This window comes from Drosophila novamexicana, unplaced genomic scaffold, assembly GCF_003285875.2.
Source record: "Drosophila novamexicana strain 15010-1031.04,08,12 unplaced genomic scaffold, DnovRS2.1 tig00000817-arrow-arrow-pilon, whole genome shotgun sequence".
NCBI lineage: Eukaryota > Metazoa > Arthropoda > Insecta > Diptera > Drosophilidae > Drosophila > Drosophila novamexicana.
Window position 1 is genome coordinate 584,941 of NW_020824827.1, and position 23,873 is coordinate 608,813.

The window sequence follows — 23,873 nt, forward strand, 5'->3', positions numbered from 1 at the left end:
CCAAAAGCCGCAACATTTTGGAAAATAAACTAAAAACTAAACTATAAGAAAAGCCAGCTGCAGACTACAGTGAAGCCCATGTAAGCTGACAAATGCCTGTGGATAAATGCAAATAAACAATAATTAAAAGCAAATATAGCAGAGGTACCAGCAGAGGCAGCAGCAGCGGCATTTTTGGCCACAACTCACACAACTCGGCTATTATTTTGGCAATAAACTTGTTTAATTTGCATAAAGCCAATGCCCGCCCCCTCCCACCATCCTAACCGCACCTCTACGCTGTCAACCAACAGTTGCAGATCGTATCGAATCAACGTCAGCATCTGCTGACGCGGATGCTGGGACAACAGCCCAACAGCATCATCTGGAGGCGACCGTATATAGTCGATATATATATATATATATATACACATATATGAAAACTTAATTTTATATGCACTTTATTTTCGGCATCGGGAATCAGTTCCGAAACTAGTTCGTCGCTGCGTTATTTAGTGCAGTACATAAAGCAAGCAGGCATGATCTAGTTAGTGGGGAGTGCACAGCTGCCAGCTACCCTCTACGAGCTATATCTCACTGATCCGAACTAAAACTTTTCGTGTTTCCATAATTTAGCTATTTCTAATTTGATTCTCCTGAAATTTGCAAGGCTTGGAGATATCAAGATCATAAATAGCTATGATATATAGCTAAAGATAATGTTAGTAAAACGTCCAGAACTTGATTCACGCATATTTGAGATCGTATCAAGTATATGGAAATGTAGATGTGTTGCTTTATATGGGATCAGTTTGACCTGATATTTAAAAAATATACTATATATATACCACATAGACTTTATTCCATTATATAAATCACAATAACTTGGTATGCCTCAAATAAATTTGGATATAATGAGCTGTATCGAAAATCCTGTCGATATTTCTAAAGATGATGGTTCAAGAACAAGAGATTTTCTTCATCTGGTAGACACCAAATTGTATGTACTTTTTCTCTTGACTTGTCACGCAAATATGAGCTACTGTTTTCTGTCTATTTGATGAGCATGCACAACCTGATAATACCCTGTTGAAATAAGTTTGTGATCACAGGGTATGGAAAAAATTAAATATGCACGTTTATGATGAAACATATACGATATACAGAAATTGTTATATATTTATATAAAACATATGCACTCGCCAGCTAAATGTGTCTTTATTTAGCGTGTTCTATTGAAAGGACAATAAACTTTGAACAATACATCAAGGTCAACCACTCGCATTAGATGAGTAGCGGCAAAGCCGGCGACAGCGGGTGCTCGCGTTTAGTAGACGATTATTTAATTCTTCAAATTGTTTTAAAATTAAAATTGTATTATGCAAATGCCTTTGAATCGTGTTAATTGTGTGTTCTAAGCTCCGATTTGAGGTGTGTGTGAGGGTGATTACAGCCGTGAAAGTGTTCTATATTAAAAGCAGGCGCTTTATTCGAAAAGCAATATTTTAATAAGCTTGAGTGTCAATAAAGCTAGAGATAAATGGATCCGCCACATATTTGATGGAGTGTTAATTGTAGCTTTTATGATAATGGCACTTTGTTTATTCTATTATAATCCTGTTAACTATTATTTAAAAGAATGGTAGCGCCTCATTCTCTGTGAAGCTGTTTTTAAACTTTCTAAGTGGAAGTTGCGTCTTTTCCACGTTAACATTTAGGATCACAATTCGTGCACTTTCTTCCAGAGCGAGTGCGTAAGAAAGCCAGAACATGCTTTTTGGCAATCTTATCTAGCTTTGATAGTTGCTTTTCTTGGGATATGTTGTTTTCTCAGCTTATAATAGCTGAATAAATAGCCAGATGCTGGGCTATTTTCGTGCATATTGTCATATGATCTTCTATAATAATTAGTAAATAGCCAAAACCTAACAATTATAACAATAAACAATAAACTTATAAAGCTTCAAACTTGCTAGCTCTGCTAACGAGCAACATATTCATATTGCTGTGAGAATCGCATAGAAAGGTCTGTTAAGCTAACGTTTGTCTGTTTGTTTTTTTTTATGCTATGACAAATGTTATGTGCAGTTTTTGTTAACAGAGTGTGTAACAGTAACAGCGGCAGTGTGGCCGCACTCTAATATGCAACAATTGCACATGCTTTCAAAGCAGCAGAAGTAGGAGCTGGCAAAATCAATCAATCGAATAACTAGAAGCCTAGCTAGCTAGCTAGCAACTATCGTAAATACCCCGTTTAATATGAATATTAATAAATAGATATTAATGTAATTCAATGAGTTGTTTCCGCTAAATAAATGCATGCAAATTATTTCATCAAGTATACGAAGAGTATTTAAGCAGCGCCTTGTGGAAATTTTATTTATATATATATATATTTTTTTGATTTTCTTGCCTCTTTTTTGTTTATCTGGCTTAATGTTTGTTGTTGTTTTAAATTTAAAATATTTACAGCTGTTGGCAACTATTTTTGCGGTGCATTTGCGCGTGTGTAAGTGCATATATAAAGATGCATATATGCATGTAAGTGTGTGTGCATATGTGTGCATGTGTGTGTGTATGTGTATTTATATGTATGGGATTTACATTTCTGCTTTGTTGCCAGCTCATGTGTTCAATGCACCCGACATTTTCGATGTTGTTGTTGTTACTGCTGTTGTTGTTGTTGTTGTTGTTGTTGTCGACTTGCGATTAAGTCAGTTCTGTGCTGCAGTTTTGTTTACTTTTGATTTTGTCGTATTTTTTGATTAAGTGCAATGGGCGCATGGCCAGTATGAGTATGCCTGTATGTATGTGCGTATATACTTATATGTGTAAGTATGTGTTTATATACAGATGTTATTGGCATTATCTGACAACTGTTGTTGCCCTTTGCAGTTGCCGTTGTTGCTCCAGCCCGAAGTTCAACGTAATCAACGCGAAGAATGTCACATTGAAAGAGGTCAAGCACCAGCGCCTTGTCATGTCATTTATGTAATTGAAAACAATTTATTTTATTTGCTAACGATATTACGATTTAATTTAATTAAAGCAGGAAGCCAGACGCCCAGCCGCTATGCCATAGAAACAGTATACAAGAAACAAGTATATAAGACTTGTATATAAATATATAGATATATAAAACCTAGTGGATATTCATTTTTCCCACCTATTTCCCGTCCGTGGGTGATTTAACTAAACTCCTACTATCTGGAACTTCACGTCTCAAATTATATTTTAAAACACATGTCAATTGAATCTGTAGAAATATCTTTGAATGAAGAAAATAATGCTCAGATGTTAATAAAAAATTCCAATCATATTTTTCTGCGATTTCCACACTAGCTGCTGGAAGTTCCATTTTCCGCTCAGGAGTGGTGGATTTTGCGAAAAGTGTGAAATGTCATTTAAATGAATTCTTACAAAGAATCTTAAAATGAGTTAAATGCCAATGGTAAACAAAAAAAACCGTATTCAATTATTTCTCGCGATTATTTCACGCTTGTGGGTGAAATTAGCCTTTTCCACATCATTTTAATATATGTAATATATGTATGATATGTAACCTCTTTTTGTGATTGTTTAACACTCAGGAAAAGTAGTTTTTCGAAAAGCCTGAAACATTATTAAAATGAATAAAATGAAAATAAATGGGTGTAACTGATTTCCGTGCGTTTTCCACACTTGTGGGTGGAACTTTTCAGTTCCACTCAGCATCCTAGCGGCCACTTGCACCCACAACTAAAAGAGTTTCAGCTTCCTAGCTTTGGATAGATGTAGTACTCATGCCTCTGTATTGCGCTATGATATATTGTGTTTGCATGACTTGGCCCGAAACGGGGCGTTGCCTAAGTATGGGTTGCAAATAAAAAGCGCATAATAAGCGTTTAAATGCAATTTTCGTAGCAAAACGAAGCGTTCAGGCCGAAATATCATAAGGGAATTAAGTATATGTTTTGGGCAGCACGTTGATTAGAATGAAATATGTGGCAGCAGCCGCAAAAAAAAGCCACATCGAGAAGAAGTCCTTTTTCTTTCTAACAGAAATATTTAGGTAGCATTTAAGGAGACAGACTCAGACTGCGCTCACAAATCGGACAGTTTCTGTTTTAAGTTGATTTTTTTTTCACATTTTATTTTTGACTGGCGGTTTTTTCATTTCTTGTGGCTGTGGTCAATAATTTTGTGAGGGTGCCGCCAAGAAGGGCGCTCGTCGTTCTTTGTTTCAAATAGATTATTGGCAATACGAGTATACAAAAATATTTATATTGTCTGACCAGAAAGAAGTTCAAGGATTCTGGCCATTGGGTTCATTGAACCAACCGGAAATATCAAATTCGCTTTAATTATGATCAAACAAATTAATAAGTTTGATGAAAAGTGAAACGCAATGAACACAGATGTCGTCTCCGTTCCGAATTGAGAGTCACATTCGATCTACAAAAAAAAAAAAAAAACGACGCAAATTGCGTCAAAGGAAGTGAAAGACATCGTATTCAATATCCGCCTGCTGTAAGTGTGCGCCCTAATGGCTTGTGGGCGTGGCCAGGTGAACCCATTCGCAAAGGGTTGCGGCTAGGTAATCCGAGTAGACCGGGAAAGTGAAGAAAGCCGAAGCGCTAGACACGTGCCGCCCCAGCCCACAGCTGTCGAGGATACGGATTCAAAAGAAAGTGAACTACGACGCGCTGCCAGAAGTCAACACGCCACGAGCGAGCGAGCGAGAAAGAGAGAGGGTGCGAAAAAGAGAGAGAGAGGGGGAGAGTGAGAGCGAGTGACGCAGTCGCAGATCAAGATCACAAGCGCTGATGGCACACTGATTGATCTTGCGACTGGTTTGGATTGTGCCAAGGAATTCCTAAGAATATGGCACACACACACAAAAAAATGGGTTTCATTGAGTTAGTCGCCTAGCAGATACCCTAACTTTCAATGCCAAAAGTTGTTGCTAATGAACTAGTTTCCTTTTAAACATTTTGTTGTTGTTTCTTATATGATTTATGTTTTGTCAATCTTTACGCACTTTATGCTGAGGATTTTCTTTTTCTTTCCTTGAACCCAATCTATATTTGAAAATTGCAACCTGTAGTAACTCGAGTGTTTATAGTCCGATCTTTATGAAATTTTCAGGACTTAAATAGAGCAAACAAAAATGAGCATATACCAAAGTTGGGTATAACTTTAAGTATTTCTGGAAATATTGGAAATATTGGAAATATATCCAATAAATCTTCGAGCTTAGCTTTTAAAATCATGTCTCAAAATGAATATTTAATGATTTTATGGAAGGATATATGTAAAAATAAATGATAAACTCATCCTGTCTATAGAATAACATTTATTTTAAATTTAAGTAATCTTAGTTTTACGTTTCTGAGATCGAAGCATTTATACAGACTGTCCTGGTCAAGAATATATATATGTCCCTATGGAATCCCTGTACCTCTTACTTTCTGTTACATACACGTGCCCAAAGCCAGCATACCCTTTTAGCCTACCTTCAATGCGTTTAGGGTATGCAAACTGAGAAAAAATACGACGCACCGCACGCAAAAAACTAAAAGGGTGGAATACAATATAATAATAACAAGGAACAGGGAGCTCGTATTATTTAATTTGGCACCGAGAGTTTTTGCTGCTGCTGCTGCTGCTCCAAGTTCTGCTGTTGCCGTGGCGAGTGTATCAATGAATCGAAATGAAATGCGAATGTCTCGATCGCGTGCGGCAAACATTTCCACGGATTGCTTTGCAGTTCCCGCATTCGATGATTTTTTTTTACCTCACCTCAAGTTGGCAGAGTTTTGATTTGTTTTGCCTGATTCTGAGACGATTTGGTGATGTTTTTTTTTTTTTTTTGCTTTTTAAGTTTTTGTAAACTTGTGGGTTGTGCCACAAATGCACATAAAATAGGTTTAACCCATGAGAGTTGAATTAAATGAAAAACTATAATAATATTATTGTTTTTAAATAAATATAATATTTATGAAAAAAAATTGTAAAAAAATTGTTTTTGGTTATAAATAAAATAAGTTTATTTTCGTGCTCTGTTTAAATATTTTTTTCTCGCACAACTTAAAGTTTATTCAATATTGGCACCAGCAAAGGGTTAAGTCATGGTATTTTTTTTTTTGTTCTTCTATAAACGAAATAATATAATGCAATTATTTTTAATACTTTATCCATATCAATTTGATGACTAATACGCATGCAAGTTCCAAGAAAATTTCAGACATACCATGAATAGTTTTGGGACCCGGCACTGCCGTCAACTTCTTGGCTCGCATGCCAAATTGCAACTTAATTATAAATTGCAGAAAACAAAACAAAAAACAACAACAACAAAATGAAGAAAACAAAGTTTCGGGCCGCACTGTAAAATTGTAGCGTCAGAGCCGTGAAGCGCCATGCAAAAAAAAAAAAAAAAAAAAAAAAAAACAGAAAAAAATGCAACTGCTAATTTAACTGTTAGTTTCACATGCTCACACACAGATACACAGATACATAGATACAGATACATAGATACACAGATACATACATGGAAATGGCATGAAAATGCAGTCAGCACTGGAAAATCCATGAAATGTGCGAGTACAAGTATTAAAGCAAGAAAATCTTCCGCGTTTGTGTAATGCAGGAAGATTTTGCATGATGTTTGCTTTTATTTAGACATTATATATAGCTACACACACACACACACACACACACGCACACACACACACATACCTGTGCATGCCAGCTAAAAAGCTGTAATTTTAGCCAGATAACTCTAAATATAGCCTTTACGGGAACATGGGAGAGTTTGGCTCTTGAGTCCAAAAATTAGTCAGAGAGAAATGTGAGAAGTGGCTATATTAGGTTCATTATTTAAAATTAAGAACAATATGCTTATTATAAGAATTTATATACTTTAAATAAGCATATTAAACGTGGAACCTTATGCTCAGGTCAATATTTTGACAGAGGAATAATAATAATAATGATAAATACGAATAAAATAAATAATTAATAAAAAACAAGCTTGAAAAACTTAAAAGTTTACTTGAAAAAATATAAATAAAAACCTTTTTAAACTAAGTAAAAAGTTTCTTAGACTATTTAATAATTTTGCGAGCCAGGAAAAGGGTTATTAATATAGGAACACTTTTCTCTGTTTAAACAATTTCTTGCTTTATTTGAGTAAAAAGTATTTGACTTTTGTTCCTTCTTCTGGCCTGGTGCGCAATTAGCCGGTTCCTGACAAAGTGCTGCAGATCCGGTCAGACAGAGGAGGAGAGAGAGAGAGAGAGAGAGAGAGAGGGAGAGCCATAAATCGGATGCTGCGAGCTCTATTTGAAAGAAAGCAGTGAGAGCAGACAGAGGCCGGCTCGCAAACCTGAACCCCAGACAGACCCAGACCCCAGCGCATTTGCCCCTGTTACACGGCGATGCCCCCCCCCCCCCCCCTCCAACAGTCAGCACCCGCCCCCGCGCCCGCCACCCTCCAGCCGGCTGTAGCGCCAGCAACTCGCGACGTCAGCGACAGCGTGCGAAAGTGAAATCGAACCTTTGCTGCCGGCATTTGAGCTTTTAACAGCAACAACAACAACAACAACAACAACAATAAGCGCAGCCGGTTTCAGAGTGTTGCGAGGGGGCGTGACTGCGAGGGGGTGGTGGGGGGGGGGGCGGCTTTGGTAGCTTTGGCTGCAGCTTTAGCAGACAAGTGCGAGCACCACCCCCTCGCCTTCAATTAGTAAAAACAAGTAAAAGTGCTCTAGTGAAGAGTGCCCGACTAGCAGATACCAAGTTGTTGTCAAAGAGATTGGAACCTTTCTTTTTGTGGGGGAAGGGGTAGAGGTATTTAAAATTATTTTAACCTAGTTTACTATGGGAGGCTCTGTTACTCTTATATGCTATTTATGCTATAAAAAACATTTCTCAAAATGTATATATATATCGATATTAAATTGGGAGACGATATCGAAAGAAAGCTAAACTCTTGCTGCGTATAATATGGGAGAATATTTATAAAATATTTCAGGTCGCATCAGATCGATTCAGCTTATTGCTCTGATCGATAATATATATAAATAAATCTAGCTAAAGGTGACTTTTGCTTGTTGCATGCTTTTCGAGCAAACCATCATACCCGTCTTAACACCTTTTCAATGGGTACAAAACAAAAACAAAACTTCGACTTTTGTAAAAGTTTCGCATTTTATTTTTAAAGAGGCGACGCAGCGCTTGAATGAAAATTTCATTTTGGTATCACTTGACGTTCAATTTTTTTTTTATGCTTTTTTTTTGGGTGGTGGGAGGTGGGAGGTGGGGAGGTGGGGAGGTGGGGAGCTGGGGAGGTATCTGCGGTCACTGAACTTTGTCCGACTGGACTTTCGTCATGAAGATTTGCATACGTGCGCGCACGCTGCCCGATGACGCGGCACCTTGATGAATGCCGGACTTCCAGATATTTGGGTGGAAGTTGGGGGCTTAGCTTTTTGGCCGTGCGTCAACGTGACACGGTTGCCTGCACCGAGCGGGGGTAGGGAGGGGGGAGCAATTACCTGATCTTATGCACGTCGAATGCCTAATTGTGCCATTCTATAGGAATTAATTTTGCATCTCGGAAAATATGCAGTTTTAATTAGTTAATAAGCACCATATGCAGCTTGCAGCTGGCACTCTGTCGCGCCGGAGCCACAAGAACAACAAGGATTCCTTAGATAAGCTGGCGCTCACCAGCCCGATCCAATCCGAGCCAATGGAGCTACATATGTGCGCGTCAAATGGGCGTCGCGCGCAATTAGCGACATATATCAATTACAATACATAAATAAGAAATCTACATATATTACGTATACGACTCGGTGGCCCGTTAAAATGTTTACATTATAAATCATTTATTCAAATTACATACTACATAGCTGGCCGGCTCTGATCGGTCTGGTCAGTGGCCAATGTGGCGGGTCAGCTTGTCGCTGGTCGATGGTCGCCCCACGATGGCGTCTCCCCAACAGCTGATCGAGTTGGACGTCTGGAAATGGGGTCTGCGCAATTTGGCTCTGATTTGTTGCTCCACATGATTGGCGCCCGAGTCAAGTTCAAGAATGTCAAGACGTTCTTTAATGCATTTACAACAGACTAGATGAATTACCCGGCGTTGTTCGGGTCAAATGAATCATTTTAAGCAATAACATTTGTTTGCGGGATTTGAATCGGCGACCTTTCACTCGTTAGTCCGATGTTATGATTTATATAGCATTACAATTTTGTTGACGCAAAATAAATATTCTCACACATAATACATGCTGTTTATTATGCTTTAGTTTATAATAACATGTAAATACATTTTCACAAAGTTTGCATCGTTTTTGAATTTATTTTCTGTAACATTATTTTCTAAGCTACATAATTTAAATGCAATGTTTCGACTCTCGCTTACGGAAACCATATTCGGTGAAAGCTCTCTTTGTCCGCGTCTTTTTAACAGGAAGGATGTCAAGAAAAATACAGGAACTAAGAATATTCTCAACTTAAGCTCTCGTTGATGGAGATCTCACTGTACTTAACAAATTCGATACTTATTTTCTGTAATTTTTTATTTTTATGCAATTTTGTTATATTTTTATTTTAATTCAATAATCTGGCATTTATTTCATTCTTTCTTTCTTTTTTCCCACACAAGTATGCATTATTCTTGTTTTCGTCTTCGCTGCACTCAAAAACGTTTAGAATACATTTCAAAAAAAAAAAAAAAAATACTTGCGTTTTTCTACGCCCTATTTAACGCTTCAATATGGAATTACAATCTCTGGAACATATTTGGCATGTCTCCAATTTCCAATTGAGATTCCGATTTTCATAGTCTACTTTTGTGCAGTGTAAATCGGTTAGTACCCAAAATGGCCGCAGCATGCTGTGGCGGCGCTTTATCAAGACGACCAAAGGAGTCGATGTGCTTATATAAAATGTGAGAAATCTCTCCAAATTACAGTCCAAATACATTCAATATACATAAATAGACAATTAAACATTAATATAAATTGATTATAAGTTGTCTTTCAATAATGTTTGCTTCCATCAAATAGTTTGTGTATAATATATTAATCCTTTACACTTTGAACTTAACAGCGAGGCATATAGGGATAACAATCCCTAGGCGGCAGGGACCGAAAGGTTGCAAATAAATATAGATATCTAATTACAATTTTCATATATTAAAATTAGTATTAGGCAATGTATAATTAAAATTAGAAATTTAAATTATTTTTATACTCTAATTATATTTCACAAATTGGCAAATTATGTTTAATTCTTTCGTCATCTCTGATAATAAATAATTTGACGCAATTGTTACGGTCCCTGGAACTATTATTTTGTGCTTACATAGACAAAAAAAAAAAAATGTAAATATTTAACAAACAAATAGACATCAATAGAGGTTTCCAACGAATATCGTATATATAAATACATATGGAAGGGTTCCGTATTAACTATTTAACTATCTGTTAGTCAGGAATATGCCAAGGATTTGACAAGGATTCGGCAAGGCTCAAGGGGACTAGTCGTTGGGTTCTGTGCGGAATGTTAATAAACTTTGTTTTCTATTCTTTTTTGTTTTTTTTTTGTTGTTGTTTAATTCACATAATTGGTCGGCTCTGTGTTTGTTTCTAGCTCTGGTTTTGTGGTCGGTTGCGTTATAAAATGTATTACAAATCTCTATTCGAGCTAATTCGTTGGACACGCTTCAGAAAGCATCGTTGAGCTCCACGACTGACATTTTCAGTTCCAGTACGGGCGGTAGCTACTGCGGTCTCGCCATCATCTCCAGGCCGCCCTCCTCCTCCATTTTGGTAAGGAACTTGATAACCCGATATTCCGGCTCCGATTGCCGCACCATGTCAATTAATGCCAGCAGCTTCTTGATGCCAATCCAGACACGCTTGCCGCTAATTTTTCTAGCAATTACTTGCAACTCTTCGGGGCTGAACAGATCCGAGTCTTCCAGCACGGTGAGCACATGATCGGGACTGGACAGATTGGATACATGCAGGACGGAGGTGAATGCTGAGAGCATTTCCATTTCCTCGAGCACCTGACGCCGGCTGGAGGTGCACAGGACGAGCAGCTTGCGGCCCTTCGGTGGCTGTTTCTTGAGCAGCACAAGCAATGCCTGCAGCGTCAGGTTGGAGTAGCGCGGTCCAATGGGTCCATAGTCCAGCAGACGCTCCACATTGTCCACCACAATGCAACTGAGCGTGGAGCGGTAGGCATCATCGAATATCTTGCGTATGTGCAAGCACTTGGCGGACTCGGTGAAGCCCACCATATCCTCGGGCGAGCACACCTTGACAAAGGGAAAGTTGCTCATCTTGGCCAGATTGGCGGCCAGCGCCGATTTGCCGGAGTTGGGCGCACCCTCAATGAGCACCGAGACCAGACCTGAGCTTTCTGTGGCCTTCGCTTGCTGCACGTATAGCATGCCATCCTCCAGCACGCTGGTCACCGGCTGGCCCCAGTGGATGACGCCACGCGCGAGCATATTCTCGATCATTTCCTGTGCCGCACCGAATGCGGGCTTTATATCATTTTCCAAGGCATGCATAAAGTCGGAGCGTGTGACCTTCAACTTTTCCATGGCTTCGGGATCCACATGAACCTTGGCATCGGCCTTGATCAGACGATTCATGGCCGTGGACTGGGCGGCACGCACCAGACCCTCCAGCTCGGCGCCGCTGAAGTTCTTGGTGCATGCCGCAATCTCCTTATTATCCACATCGCTGGCAATCTTATTGAATTCGCGCATACGTTTCGTGTGTATGTCGAGAATCTGAACGCGTCCCTTCTCATCGGGCAGACTGATTTCCATTTGAACCTCAAGGCGGCCGGGTCGAAGCAGCGCCTCATCGATCATATCCCTGCGATTGGTCATGCCAATGACCAGTATGTTGTTCAGCTGCTCCACGCCATCAATCTTGGCCAGCAGCTGATTGACCACGGTGTCGTGGACGCCACTGTTGCCCGCCACAGAGCCGCGCGCCTTGCAAATGGCGTCGATCTCATCGAAGATGACAATGTGCAGTCCGCTGTTCGGCCCGAGACGCTTCTCCTCCTCCTCGGCATCGGCGAACAGACGGCGTATGTTGGCCTCTGATTCGCCCACATATTTGTCTAGGATCTGCGGTCCGTTCACAATCTTGGGCTCACGCGCATTCAGCATGGTTCCAATCTGTCGGGCCATCAAAGTTTTGCCCGTGCCAGGCGGTCCGTAGAGTAATATGCCCTTCACATGCTTGATGCCCAACTGCTCGACCAGCTCGGGCGGAAAGACGCGCGAGGCGAAGGCACGTCTAAAGATGGCATTGAATTCATTGTCCAGGCCGCCAATGCCCATTTTGCCAAAGTCCCAGTCCGGATTTATGATAGACTGTCGCACAATTTTACCTTTGGATCTGCCCGTCAGATTCAGCACAGAGTTCTCGGCCTTCTCGAATTGCACCACAGTGTTGCCCAGGACACGGCCAAAGCGGACGTTGCGCGTCTTTGGCTCCTTGCCGTCACCAACAGTTCTGGGATCGACGGCTTCGAGCGTCTTTACAGCCAAACCAAGCAATTTCATGTCCTTGAATTCAAAGACCAGTGTCTGGCCTACCGTCAGGGCCATGCCGGCAAACTTCATGATGAACTCCTTGGCCATTTCATCCGAATCGTAGGGCTCCTGGGTGTTGATCTTCTTTTGCAGAAAGTCCGTCTCAAAGGAAACGGACGTAACAATGTCGGAGCTGGCATCGAAGCGATATGGACGCACATCGATCTCCTGGTTAATGGAGAGCGAGGCCCATTTGCGGTGCACCAGTGAGAAACCCACATGTCCACGTGGCAGATCGACAATCTTCTCCAGCGCAAATATATAATGCTGTCCAGGTCCTGGCGAGATGTCCACATATCTGTCAGTGAATCAGCGAAACACAAAAGAATTACTCTCACTCCAAAGGAGACGCCCACATACATTGAGCTGGCGTCATTTTGCACGCACAGAAATAAAGCAAAACTGAACAAACAAAAACAGAAACAGAAACAGAAACTGACTTTACTTCCTCGGTGAAATCGGCGATATTAACGATCGCCTTGTTGGTCTTCGATAGTTCGTCTGTGGGGCATTTGATGGCCTTCATTTTGTGCGCCATTTCGTTAGCCATTTTCGCAGCACAAATTGATTACAATTAATTTTCTAGCGCAATTCAATATTAACGGGGCGAAATTGTTTTCCAAATACTGACTCACCAACAGCTGTTCGCACTGTTGTGCAGCCCTGGCTAAGAAAAAAACAATAATTGTGTATACACTGGAAGACCGTTTGATTGGAAGCAAAAACAGCTGATTCGTATTTTTCCGGCATTGTGCAGATTAGCGCAATAAAATTAAACAAAAATTAGTTTGCCGCCCTCACGGGAATACTTAAAAGGTGAAGTACTTAATTTATGCTTGTTTTAGGTTAAGCAATTAAGTACTTGATTCTTATAATAATAAAGGAACTTTAATTGAATAAGCAACCAGTTCTTGATTTGTTGATTTTTCAAATCTAGTAATAGATTATCATGAGGCTTTATTGCACTTAATGTTGTCGCGTTTGGCCAAGAGCACCACATTCTCCAAGGTAACATCGCGCGGCACGTAGAACTTGAGCGACGCTTGGTAGCCATTCGCCCGCAGGTGCTCCAGTCGTCCGTGGTCCAGGATGCGCTTGCACTGATAGCCAATCAGTTCGCGCTGTTCGCGGCCCAATCTCTGAGTGGGCTCCTGTGGCGGCTGTTCTGCCCGCGTGGCCTCCGCCAGGGCCTTGCGACGCTCGCGACTCATGCCGCTGCCACACACGGCCCAGCTAACCATCTTGGTGATGATAACAAACTCGCGCGGTGTGACGCCCGCCGCCTGCAGCCACTGCTTGCCCACGTAGGAGCGCCACGAGCAACGATGATGGCAGCACAGGGCAATCAATATGTAGTTCGTGGTGCACGCTGCGTCGCCTAGCACGCAGCGCAGGGTCAGATCCGTTGCGGCGCCACACAGATGCTTCGATAGCGCCACATTGCGCTGGGTGCGTTGCAGCTCCGGCAGCTGCGACAGCTTGAGGTCTGCAATATCGGCGCGTATGCGTTGCACCAGCTGCTTGTTGGCCAGCTTGTTGTCCTTCTTGTGGCGCAGCGAGAGGCGATCCACCAGCACCAGCTGTGAGTTGGCCAACTGTTGCGTGTCGAGCGCCGTCGCCAGATAGAACGCCAGCTGGCCCTTGCCAGCTCCGAATTCAATATAGCTGGTGTTGTCGCTCAACTGCTTATCCTGCTCCAGTATGCCCAGCAAGGCAGATGTTTGCACCAGGTGCTTGCGCGTCTCCGGGCCAAACTCGCTGTGGCTGAGCGGCTCCTCCAGCGTTGCATGCTGCAGCTGCAGCTGCTCAATGTTGCCGGCTATGTGTGTTTCGTAGAGCTGCTGCACTTTCTCTATGACGGCATAGAACTCTGCATCCTCCAGCTCGTGCAGTTTCAGCTTCTCGTAGTCGCTCAGCTCCTGCTGCCTGCCAGGCTCCAGTTCCTCGCCAGCATTGATATTTTTGTGTAAATAGGGCAATGTGCTGACTTGATCGCGGGCATTGCATATGCTTAAATGTTTGGCTAGCTTGCGTTTGAAGACCGTATGCTTGGGATCTAGTGGACAGGGTATGCGCTCCGTGTCCGCGTTCTTTGCGCTTGGCTCTGTTGGCGGCTCGTGTGCTCCACAAAATAAACTGCCCTTGTTCGGTGTCATTTTGCAGTAGCGTTTCTTGCGCTGCACCCAGTGGGCGCAGTTGATGGCTGGCTCTTCATCTGTGGTCATCTTGGGCTTCTTAGCGGCGCTTGCCTCTGCCATGCCATCCGCCAAAAGCTTACCTCGATTTAAGCAGACAATAACAAATGGTGAGTGCAGTGTGACCGTATGTGATAAGCGTTAAAGTACCACAACACGTATGGGAAGACAGCTGAGCAATGCAGCGAATTACTTGTTTTGGAAACATTTTAGACTGGTAAGTGCGGCTACTTTAGACTTTGTATATTGTTACAAGTGTTTTTGCACCTTTAAACGATGTTAATCGAACAACAGAATTCGAAATGGCTGCATTTCGTGCCAGGTGGCAACGCTTTAATGCGCGTCAGTGAGATTTGTGCGCTTATCGATAGTGGCAATCGATAGTTAATATAGCATTTTTTAAGCACGGAAAAGAAGCCGCGAGGCGCAAACGTTTTGGTCAATAATATTAATTTACTGCATAAATTGTTTAGACACGATTCGCATTTGTAACAAATAAGCTGCCATAAACCCACCAACATGTAAGTTTCATTGCGCAAAGCGCCTGCAAAGCAGCGGCAACATGTGCGGCCGACATGTCCCGTTGTTCTTGTTGTTGTTGTACCAAACAAAACTTGAACTGCAATTTTTCGCAGGGCTCTCGTTAAACCGAAATCCGAACTGACGCCGGAGGAGCTGGCCCGCCAGGAGGAGGAGGAGTTCAACACCGGACCACTCTCGGTGCTGACACAGTCGGTTAAAAACAACACACAGGTACTCATCAATTGCCGCAACAACAAAAAGTTGCTCGGCCGCGTCAAAGCCTTCGATCGCCATTGCAACATGGTTTTGGAGAATGTGAAGGAGATGTGGACGGAGCTGCCGCGCACGGGCAAGGGCAAAAAGAAGGTGAAACCCGTTAACAAAGATCGCTTCATATCGAAAATGTTTCTGCGCGGTGATTCTGTTATTTTGGTGCTGCGCAATCCACTTGCCACGGCGGCGGGCAAATAGACGGCAGCAGAAACTCATAATAATAAACAATAAAACCAATTCATATTAAACAAACGTTGCTGTCACGGCATTCAGTTGTTCTTCAGCTGACTGTGCAAAATGGGCACATAGTCGTCGTATTCCGCCTGATAGAAGGTCCCAGCCACGGGATCGCCCAGATGATGATGCGCCGCAAATTTGTAGGCATGGAATTTGGTCCGGCCGCGACGTGATTTGTTGCTAACGCGCGATCCGCTGATGTTCAGCTTTTTCGGCTGCTTGAATACCAGAAATACATATCGATGCAGTCCCGTATCCTTTGGCGGACCCGAGCCCACATAATCGGCGAGCGCATCCCCCTTGTCCACATCGTTGCCGGGTATATTGATTACCAGCCAGTGCTTGAATTCGCGCAGCCTGGGCTCAGAACGGCTGGGCGCATCCGGATCGACCATCATAAGCGTGTAGTATGTATCCGGCTCGGCCATCCACTCCACCACGGGCTTATGCATAACCTGTGTGGGTGTAACTATGTCCCCATCCTTAACCGACAGACGATTATCGTAGCTGACCTGCAAACGGTAAGTTTTAGGCCTTTGTTTAAGTTGTACACCCTTTATTGCGTTTTGTTGGCGCACCTTAAGCAAATAGGGCGGTGGCTCCGGTATCACATCCGGCACCACCTTGTGCCAATTGAATGCATCGTTCACCGTAGAGCTGTGCACGGCCAGAATGCTGGCAATTGCCACAGCAAGCCGCAACATTTTTCTAGCTAAACCAAAATGGAGCGTAAAAAAAGCGAAACTAATTTAATTAAAGTTAACAACTGGCAATGTTGCAGTCTGACAAAGCTGACTGCGCAATGTTCAATAACAGCTCAAGGCAGGCTATATCCGAACTGTGGAGCTATTTATCCGTAGTTCGTAGTATAAGATACAAACTTTGGCCATTTGTCACGAGCTCCATGTGGGTTGAGAGACACCTACTCCCGTACTTATAGCTTGCTCTTTAGAGCAGCTAATGCGTAATCCTCTCGAAAACCGTACAAAATATATGTACACACAATTTTGTCAGTGGGCGTAGTCACATAATTTGTACACAATGAACGAATATTTGAACAAAGTGAAGTTTGTAACGTGAAAAGCGACGACAAGAGCTTACATTCACACAGACAGACAAACAGTTGGACAGAACGAATATACCCGTTTTGTGTATACAAATAGAGTCCAGGCTGAAATATGACCTGCTCGTCGACGCGCTCTGCGAACAACTGAAACTCGTTTGACTTGAATCTGGGCTTATAAATCGCTGGCGCTGGCAGCTGTTAGCTGGGGCCGAACGTTCCGGGAAATCTATTTAATGACACATATTTGAATGCACGCAAATTTGTTATGTTAATTAACGTATGCACTTGCTCATTTAGCACAAGCAAAAAACAGAAGAGCATATAATAATATCATTTGCCCGACAGCTGTTTGTACAACTTGGGCACATAATTGTCCCACTGTGCCTGGTAGAAATTGCCGGCAATGGGATTGCCCAGCTGGTATTTGCTGGCAAATTTGATGGTATTAAATTTGCCGCGCTTGTCGCCGCTCGTCTTGGGTATGCGCGGCTCATTGCAGGACAGCTTCTGCGGCTGCTTGAAGATCAGAAAGACATAGCGATGCAGTCCGGTGCCCTGTGGCGGCCCGGAGCCCACATAGGCGCTGAGCACTTCGCCTTTGTCGATCTGTGTGCCGGGCACATTGACGACCAGCCAATGATGCCATTCACGAAACTTGGGCTCCTTGCGGCTGGGCGCATCCGGATCGGTGAGCAGCACCGTATAGAGGGCATCCGGTTCGGTGGACCACTCCAGCTGTGGGGCGCTCTTCACCTGGGTGGGCGTCAGTTCGTTGCCATTGTTCACGTCCAGGCCGCCCGCATAGGTCACCTAAAAGGCAGCCAGCAGGTGGTCAGTTTTTGTGGCCAGGAATCGGGTCAGCCTACCTTGAGCAGTTTCATGGGCGCCACCTGCACCACATCGGGCACAATCTTGTGCTTGGCAAAGGACTCGACGGCCTCAGCCATAGTTGAGTTGAATATTCCAAGTGAAAAATTCGATTTCGATAGAACTGTCAGGCCATATGTTTGTGACAATTTATTTACAGTGTACGATTTGACAATAAGCTGATATCGCAGCTTAGCTTTAGCTTAATTTATGCGCATCTTGGGCAATCCAACAAAACCGGCCAAGAGCTGGGGCATTGCTGATTACCTAAAACGACAACGTCTCTCCATTGGTCTGGAAGGCCTTGTGCAAGCTCGGCACATCTTTGCTCCACTCGCTGGTAAAGAAATTGCCAGCCAGGGGGAAGCCTAGATTATACTTGCGCACAAATTGTCGGGTACTGAATTTGATGCGGCTGCTCTCGCTGTGCTTGGGCACATGTTCGATGTCGAAGTTTAGATAATCCGGCTGCTTGTACAGCAGAAACACGTAACGATGTAGCCCACTGCCTTTGGGGGGCGTGGCGCCCACATAACCAACACGGACATCACCGAGCGACATTTGGCCGCCAGGTATATTGACGACCAGCCAGTGCAGATACTCCTTGAGCTGCGGATACATTTTCTCTGGCACATCCGGATCGGTCATCAGCAGCGTATAGTAATCATCCTTGCCGGCGATCCACTGGACCGTCGGCTCATCCCGCACCTGCAGCGGCTGCAGCTCGACCCCGCGATCGGCACGTATGTTGCCCATGTAGGTGACCTGGTCACAAGAGGGTTAGAGATTAGCGAGAGTTCATTTCATTTGGGCTAATCTTACATTGAGAAACTCTTGGGGTCCCACATCTATAAGATCGGGTATAACGTCCAAGTGCCTGAGGAACTTGCTCACATTCGTTTCCGACGGATTGCCAATGACCAGCAGGCACTGGCCCACGCACAGGCAGAGGCACAGCAAACGACTGCACTTGGTCCACATGGCGGTTGCAGCGTCAAGACTGTGTTGCTCTGCTCTTAAAAGCCACTTAAGTAGGCACCAAGCCAGATTGCTGTTGTGCTGAAAAAACCGGCTGTCTGGGTCTAGGTCTGGTGGCCAGTTTGCCAACTCGCCCGCTAAAACTTGGGCTTTGTTAAAACAGCTGTTGCTCTTTAAAGCCATGGTTAATACGTCTGACTGGATAAGAAGACTGTTGTTACCCTTCCATTGAATAATTGCATCATTTTCTTGTACCCTACACCCATTGAGAATGGACTTAAGTGGGTCTTACGGTTCTTGCAAGTGCAACACGACGTCTCTTATCCCAAAATAACTAAAGGCTTTAAATTTGGAATGCAGATCCAATTATTGCCTGCGCAAATCAAGTTCATTTTGATTTTATGTTATATTTATATACATTTATCAGTATATTTTATTGAAAGTTCACACATTTTGAACGAATTTTGAATATCAACGAGAAGATCAGATTTATTTGTACCATAGCTCGCAACTTATAAGAGTTTTCGCTTTGCATAAAGAGATTTCACATATTTCACTGTTTGGATACTTTTCCCTATTCCCCTAAAGTAAAAGAATAAGAAAACAAAGTATTTATAAAGGTACAATCGTGGGCCTTGGTATTTACACACATTTATATGTCATATTAGAGAGCTAAAAATTTCATAACGATCGGACTATAAGCGCCGAAGTTATTCAAGTAGGCATTCTCTATATATTATTGTAAGGGTTAAGAAGGGAGAAGCATGCGTGCTTGTTTGTCTGTGTGTGATCCTTTATGTGCCATTGTGATTATTGCAAGGCACAGAGTTCGACTGTACGGGGTATCTTCAAATCGAGTACTTTTTCAATTAGTTAGTTTCTTCTTTTCAATTAGTTAACAGCCTGAAAAACTTGGCGTGCCTCAGCCCAATTGTTGATCCGGAATTTGCGTGACTTTGACGAACAAAAAAAAAAAGAAATCGTGAATGTTATATATGCCGAAAACAGTTAGTAGCTCATTAAATTCTAGTTAAATATGTGTGCAGGAAATTGTCGCTAAATTCCGAACATGCAAATCGGGCAATACGTCTGGACTGATTCCAGTCATTTTATTTAACATGTGGAATAACTAGCCATGGCTAAACATAGGTTAGTTATCCACTAAATATTCCTAATAATAATTAACTATAGCTAACCTATAATTTGGTTGCATACACTTTTCCATTTAGCATAACTAAATTCATCCGAGCTGAAATAAATTTGTTCAAAGTTGAGGCATAATTCTGATTGTACGCTAAAAATATATATAATCAAAAAAATTATAGCGAAAATATAAGTGTAGTTCTGACAATGTTTTTGTAACTTCACACATATACGACAACATGTTCGAATACTTCATTGTTCTTTTTTTATTTTTTATTAATTATTCTTGTTTTTGTTCGTGAATACCAGCAAAAAAAAATAAATAATTAGAAAAGCCCAAAAATGCTGCTGAATTCAAGCCAGCCACTTGTTAGTTCGACGCTTTGACGAAGTCATTTCATATGTCTATATAGGATATTTGAGGCTAACATTTTCACATAAATTTTGACCAAAATTAATGTTGTCAGATTTGAATACCAAATTGATAATGAGGCCAAACCATGCACAAAAAGCCAAACCTTTTGAAAATCGGTTGAGTTTTGATCGAGTTATGGGAGTGGAAAATATTGACCTATAGGATATATGTATATGTAGGATATTTGAGGGTACCATTTTCACATGAATTGTGACCAAAATTAATGTTGTCAGATTTGAATGCCAAGTTGATAATGACGTCAAAAAATTGACAAAAAGCCAAACCTTTTGAAAATTGGTTGAGTTTTGACCGAGTTATGGGAGTGGGAAATTTTGACATACATTTCCATATAGGGTATATGTACATATATGTAGGATATGAGGGTACCATTTTCACATAAATTTTGACCAAAATTTATGTTGTCAGATTTGAATGCCAAATTGATAATGAGGCCAAACCAAGGACAAAAAGCCAAACCTTTTGAAAATTGCTTGAGTTTTGACCGAGTTACGGGAGTGGGAAATTTTGATATATACTTCCATATAGGGTATATGTATATGTAGGATATTTGAGGGTACCATTTTCACATGAATTGTGACCAAAATTAATGTTGTCAGATTTGAATGCCAAATTGATTAAGAGGCCAAACCATGGACAAAAAGCCAAACCTTTTGAAAATCGGTTGAGTTTTGACCGAGTTATGGGAGTGGGAAATTTTGATATATAGGATATATGTATATGTAGGATATTTGAAGGTACCATTTAGACATGAATTTTGACCAAAATTTATGTTGTCAGATTTGAATGCCAAATTGATTAAGAGGCCAAACCATGGACAAAAAGCCAAACCTTTTGAAAATCGGTTGAGTTTTGACCGAGTTATGGGAGTGGGAAATTTTTACCTATATCTCCATATAGGATATATGCATATGTAGGATATTTGAGGGTACCATTTTCACATGAATTTTGACCAAAATTTATGTTGTCAGATTTGAATGCCAAATTGATTAAGAGGCCAAACCATGCACAAAAAGCCAAACCTTTTGAAAATCGGTTGACTTTTGACCGAGTTATGGGAGTGGGAAATTTTGATATATAGGATATATGTATATGTAGGATATTTGAAGGTACCATTTAGACATGAATTTTGACCAAAATTTATGTTGTCAGATTTGAATGCCAAATTGATTAAGAGGCCAACCCATGGAAAAAAAGCCAAACCTTTTGAAAATCGGTTGAGTTTTGACCGAGTTATGGGAGTGGGAAATTTTGATATTTATTTCCATATAGGGTATATGTATATGTAGGATATTTGAAGGTACCATTTTCACATGAATTGTGACCAAAATTTATGTTGTCAGATTTGAATGCCAAATTGATTAACAGGCCAAACCATGCACAAAAAGCCAAACCTTTTGAAAATCGGTTGAGTTTTGACCGAGTTATGGGAGTGGGAAATTTTGATATTTATTTCCATATAGGGTATATGTATATGTAGGATATTTGAGGGTACCATTTTCACATGAATTTTGACCAAAATTTATGTTGTCAGATTTGAATGCCAAATTGATTAACAGGCCAAACCATGCACAAAAAGCCAAACCTTTTGAAAATCGGTTGAGTTTTGACAGAGTTATGGGAGTGGGAAATTTTGATATTTATTTCCATATAGGGTATATGCATATGTAGGATATTTGAGGGCACCATTTTCACATGAATTTTGACCAAAATTAATGTTGTCAGATTTGAATGCCAAATTGATTAAGAGGCCAAACCATGCACAAGGAGCCAAACCTTTTGAAAATCGGTTGAGTTTTGACCGAGTTATGGGAGTGGGAAATTGTTACCTATATCTCCATATAGGATATATGTATATGTAGGATATTTGAAGGTACCATTTTCACATGAATTTTGACCAAAATTTATGTTGTCAGATTTGAATGCCAAATTGATCAAGAGGCCAAACCATGGATAAAAAGCCAAACCTTTTGAAAATCGGTTGACTTTTGACCGAGTTATGGGAGTGGGAAATTTTGATATATAGGATATATGTATATGTAGGATATTTGAAGGTACCATTTTCACATGAATTTTAACCAAAATTTATGTTGTCAGATTTGAATGCCAAATTGATAATGAGGTCAAACCATGGACAAAAAGCCAAACCATTTGAACATCGGTTGAGTTTTGATCGAGTTATGGGAGTGGGAAATTTTGATATATATTTCCATATAGGGTATATGTATATGTAGGATATTTGAAGGTACCATTTTCACATGAATTTTGACCATAATTTATGTTGTCAGATTTGAATGCCAAATTGATTAAGAGGCCAAACCATGGACAAAAAGCCAAACCTTTTGAAAATCGGTTGAGTTTTGATCGAGTTATGGAAGTGGGAAATATTGACCTATAGGGTATATGTAGGATATTTGAGGGTACCATTTTCACATGAATTGTGACCAAAATTTATGTTGTCAGATTTGAATGTCAAATTGACTAAGAGGCCAAACCATGGATAAAAAGCCAAACCTTTTGAAAATCGGTTGACTTTTGACCGAGTTATGGGAGTGGGAAATTTTGATATATAGGATACATGTATATGTAGGATATTTGAAGGTACCATTTTCACATAAATTTTGACCAGAATTTATGTTGTCAGATTTGAATGCCAAATTGATTAAGAGGCCAAACCATGGACAAAAAGCCAAACCTTTTGAAAATCGGTTGAGTTTTGATCGAGTTATGGGAGTGGGAAATTTTTACCTATAGGATATATGTATATGTAGGATATTTGAGGGTACCATTTTCACATGAATTGTGACCAAAATTTATGTTGTCAGATTTGAATGCCAAATTGATTAAGAGGCCAAACCATGGACAAAAAGCCAAACCTTTTGAAAATCGGTTGACTTTTGACCGAGTTATGGGAGTGGGAAATTTTGATATATAGGATATATGTATATGTAGGATATTTGAAGGTACCATTTTCACATGAATTTTGACCAAAATTTATGTTGTCAGATTTGAATGCCAAATTGATCAAGAGGCCAAACCATGGATAAAAAGCCAAACCTTTTGAAAATCGGTTGACTTTTGACCGAGTTATGGGAGTGGGAAATTTTGATATATAGGATACATGTATATGTAGGATATTTGAAGGTACCATTTTCACATGAATTTTAACCAAAATTTATGTTGTCAGATTTGAATGCCAAATTGATAATGAGGTCAAACCATGGACAAAAAGCCAAACCATTTGAACATCGGTTGAGTTTTGATCGAGTTATGGGAGTGGGAAATTTTGATATATATTTCCATATAGGGTATATGTATATGTAGGATATTTGAAGGTACCATTTTCACATGAATTTTGACCATAATTTATGTTGTCAGATTTGAATGCCAAATTGATTAAGAGGCCAAACCATGGACAAAAAGCCAAACCTTTTGAAAATCGGTTGAGTTTTGATCGAGTTATGGAAGTGGGAAATATTGACCTATAGGGTATATGTAGGATATTTGAGGGTACCATTTTCACATGAATTGTGACCAAAATTTATGTTGTCAGAT

The 23,873-nt window shown here is 41.0% G+C and overlaps 6 protein-coding genes across 9 annotated transcripts; 1 reads left to right on the plus strand and 5 right to left on the minus strand.

Annotated features, from left to right (window-relative positions):
• Positions 1–10,565: 10,565 nt before the first annotated feature.
• LOC115764053 (vesicle-fusing ATPase 2) lies at positions 10,566–13,207 on the minus strand. The gene is made up of 2 exons (XM_030706900.1): positions 13,045–13,207; positions 10,566–12,902 (listed from the first exon to the last, which is right to left on the minus strand). The coding sequence occupies exons 1-2, from the start codon at positions 13,152–13,154 to the stop codon at positions 10,760–10,762; spliced, it is 2,253 nt and encodes a 750-aa protein (XP_030562760.1). The 5' UTR covers positions 13,155–13,207; the 3' UTR covers positions 10,566–10,759.
• A 317-nt stretch (positions 13,208–13,524) lies between these two features.
• On the minus strand, positions 13,525–15,107 carry LOC115763986 (tRNA:m(4)X modification enzyme TRM13 homolog). Its single transcript, XM_030706799.1, has one exon. It carries the CDS (start codon positions 14,860–14,862, stop codon positions 13,552–13,554), a length of 1,311 nt encoding a protein of 436 aa, XP_030562659.1. The 5' UTR covers positions 14,863–15,107; the 3' UTR covers positions 13,525–13,551.
• Positions 15,108–15,199: 92 nt separating this feature from the next.
• Positions 15,200–15,846, plus strand: LOC115763991 (probable small nuclear ribonucleoprotein Sm D2). The gene is made up of 2 exons (XM_030706807.1): positions 15,200–15,320; positions 15,435–15,846. Coding segments are annotated over exons 1-2 (360 nt in total). The 5' UTR covers positions 15,200–15,318; the 3' UTR covers positions 15,793–15,846.
• On the minus strand, positions 15,744–17,031 carry LOC115763989 (protein D2). Of its 4 annotated transcripts, none has more exons than XM_030706802.1 (3): positions 16,974–17,031; positions 16,410–16,543; positions 15,744–16,343 (listed from the first exon to the last, which is right to left on the minus strand). In XM_030706802.1, exons 2-3 carry the CDS (start codon positions 16,533–16,535, stop codon positions 15,864–15,866), a joined length of 606 nt encoding a protein of 201 aa, XP_030562662.1. In that variant the 5' UTR covers positions 16,536–16,543; positions 16,974–17,031; the 3' UTR covers positions 15,744–15,863. The 4 variants fall into 4 exon arrangements, with proteins under 4 accessions (XP_030562662.1, XP_030562664.1, XP_030562663.1 ...); XM_030706804.1 differs by having other exon boundaries at positions 16,410–16,539; positions 16,974–16,994; XM_030706803.1 differs by having other exon boundaries at positions 16,933–16,984.
• On the minus strand, positions 16,971–17,889 carry LOC115763990 (protein D2). The gene is made up of 2 exons (XM_030706806.1): positions 17,764–17,889; positions 16,971–17,707 (listed from the first exon to the last, which is right to left on the minus strand). The coding sequence occupies exons 1-2, from the start codon at positions 17,842–17,844 to the stop codon at positions 17,228–17,230; spliced, it is 561 nt and encodes a 186-aa protein (XP_030562666.1). The 5' UTR covers positions 17,845–17,889; the 3' UTR covers positions 16,971–17,227.
• Positions 17,890–18,018: 129 nt separating this feature from the next.
• Positions 18,019–18,771, minus strand: LOC115763987 (protein D2). Its single transcript, XM_030706800.1, has 2 exons — positions 18,587–18,771; positions 18,019–18,529 (listed from the first exon to the last, which is right to left on the minus strand). The coding sequence occupies exons 1-2, from the start codon at positions 18,743–18,745 to the stop codon at positions 18,032–18,034; spliced, it is 657 nt and encodes a 218-aa protein (XP_030562660.1). The 5' UTR covers positions 18,746–18,771; the 3' UTR covers positions 18,019–18,031.
• Positions 18,772–23,873: the final 5,102 nt, after the last annotated feature.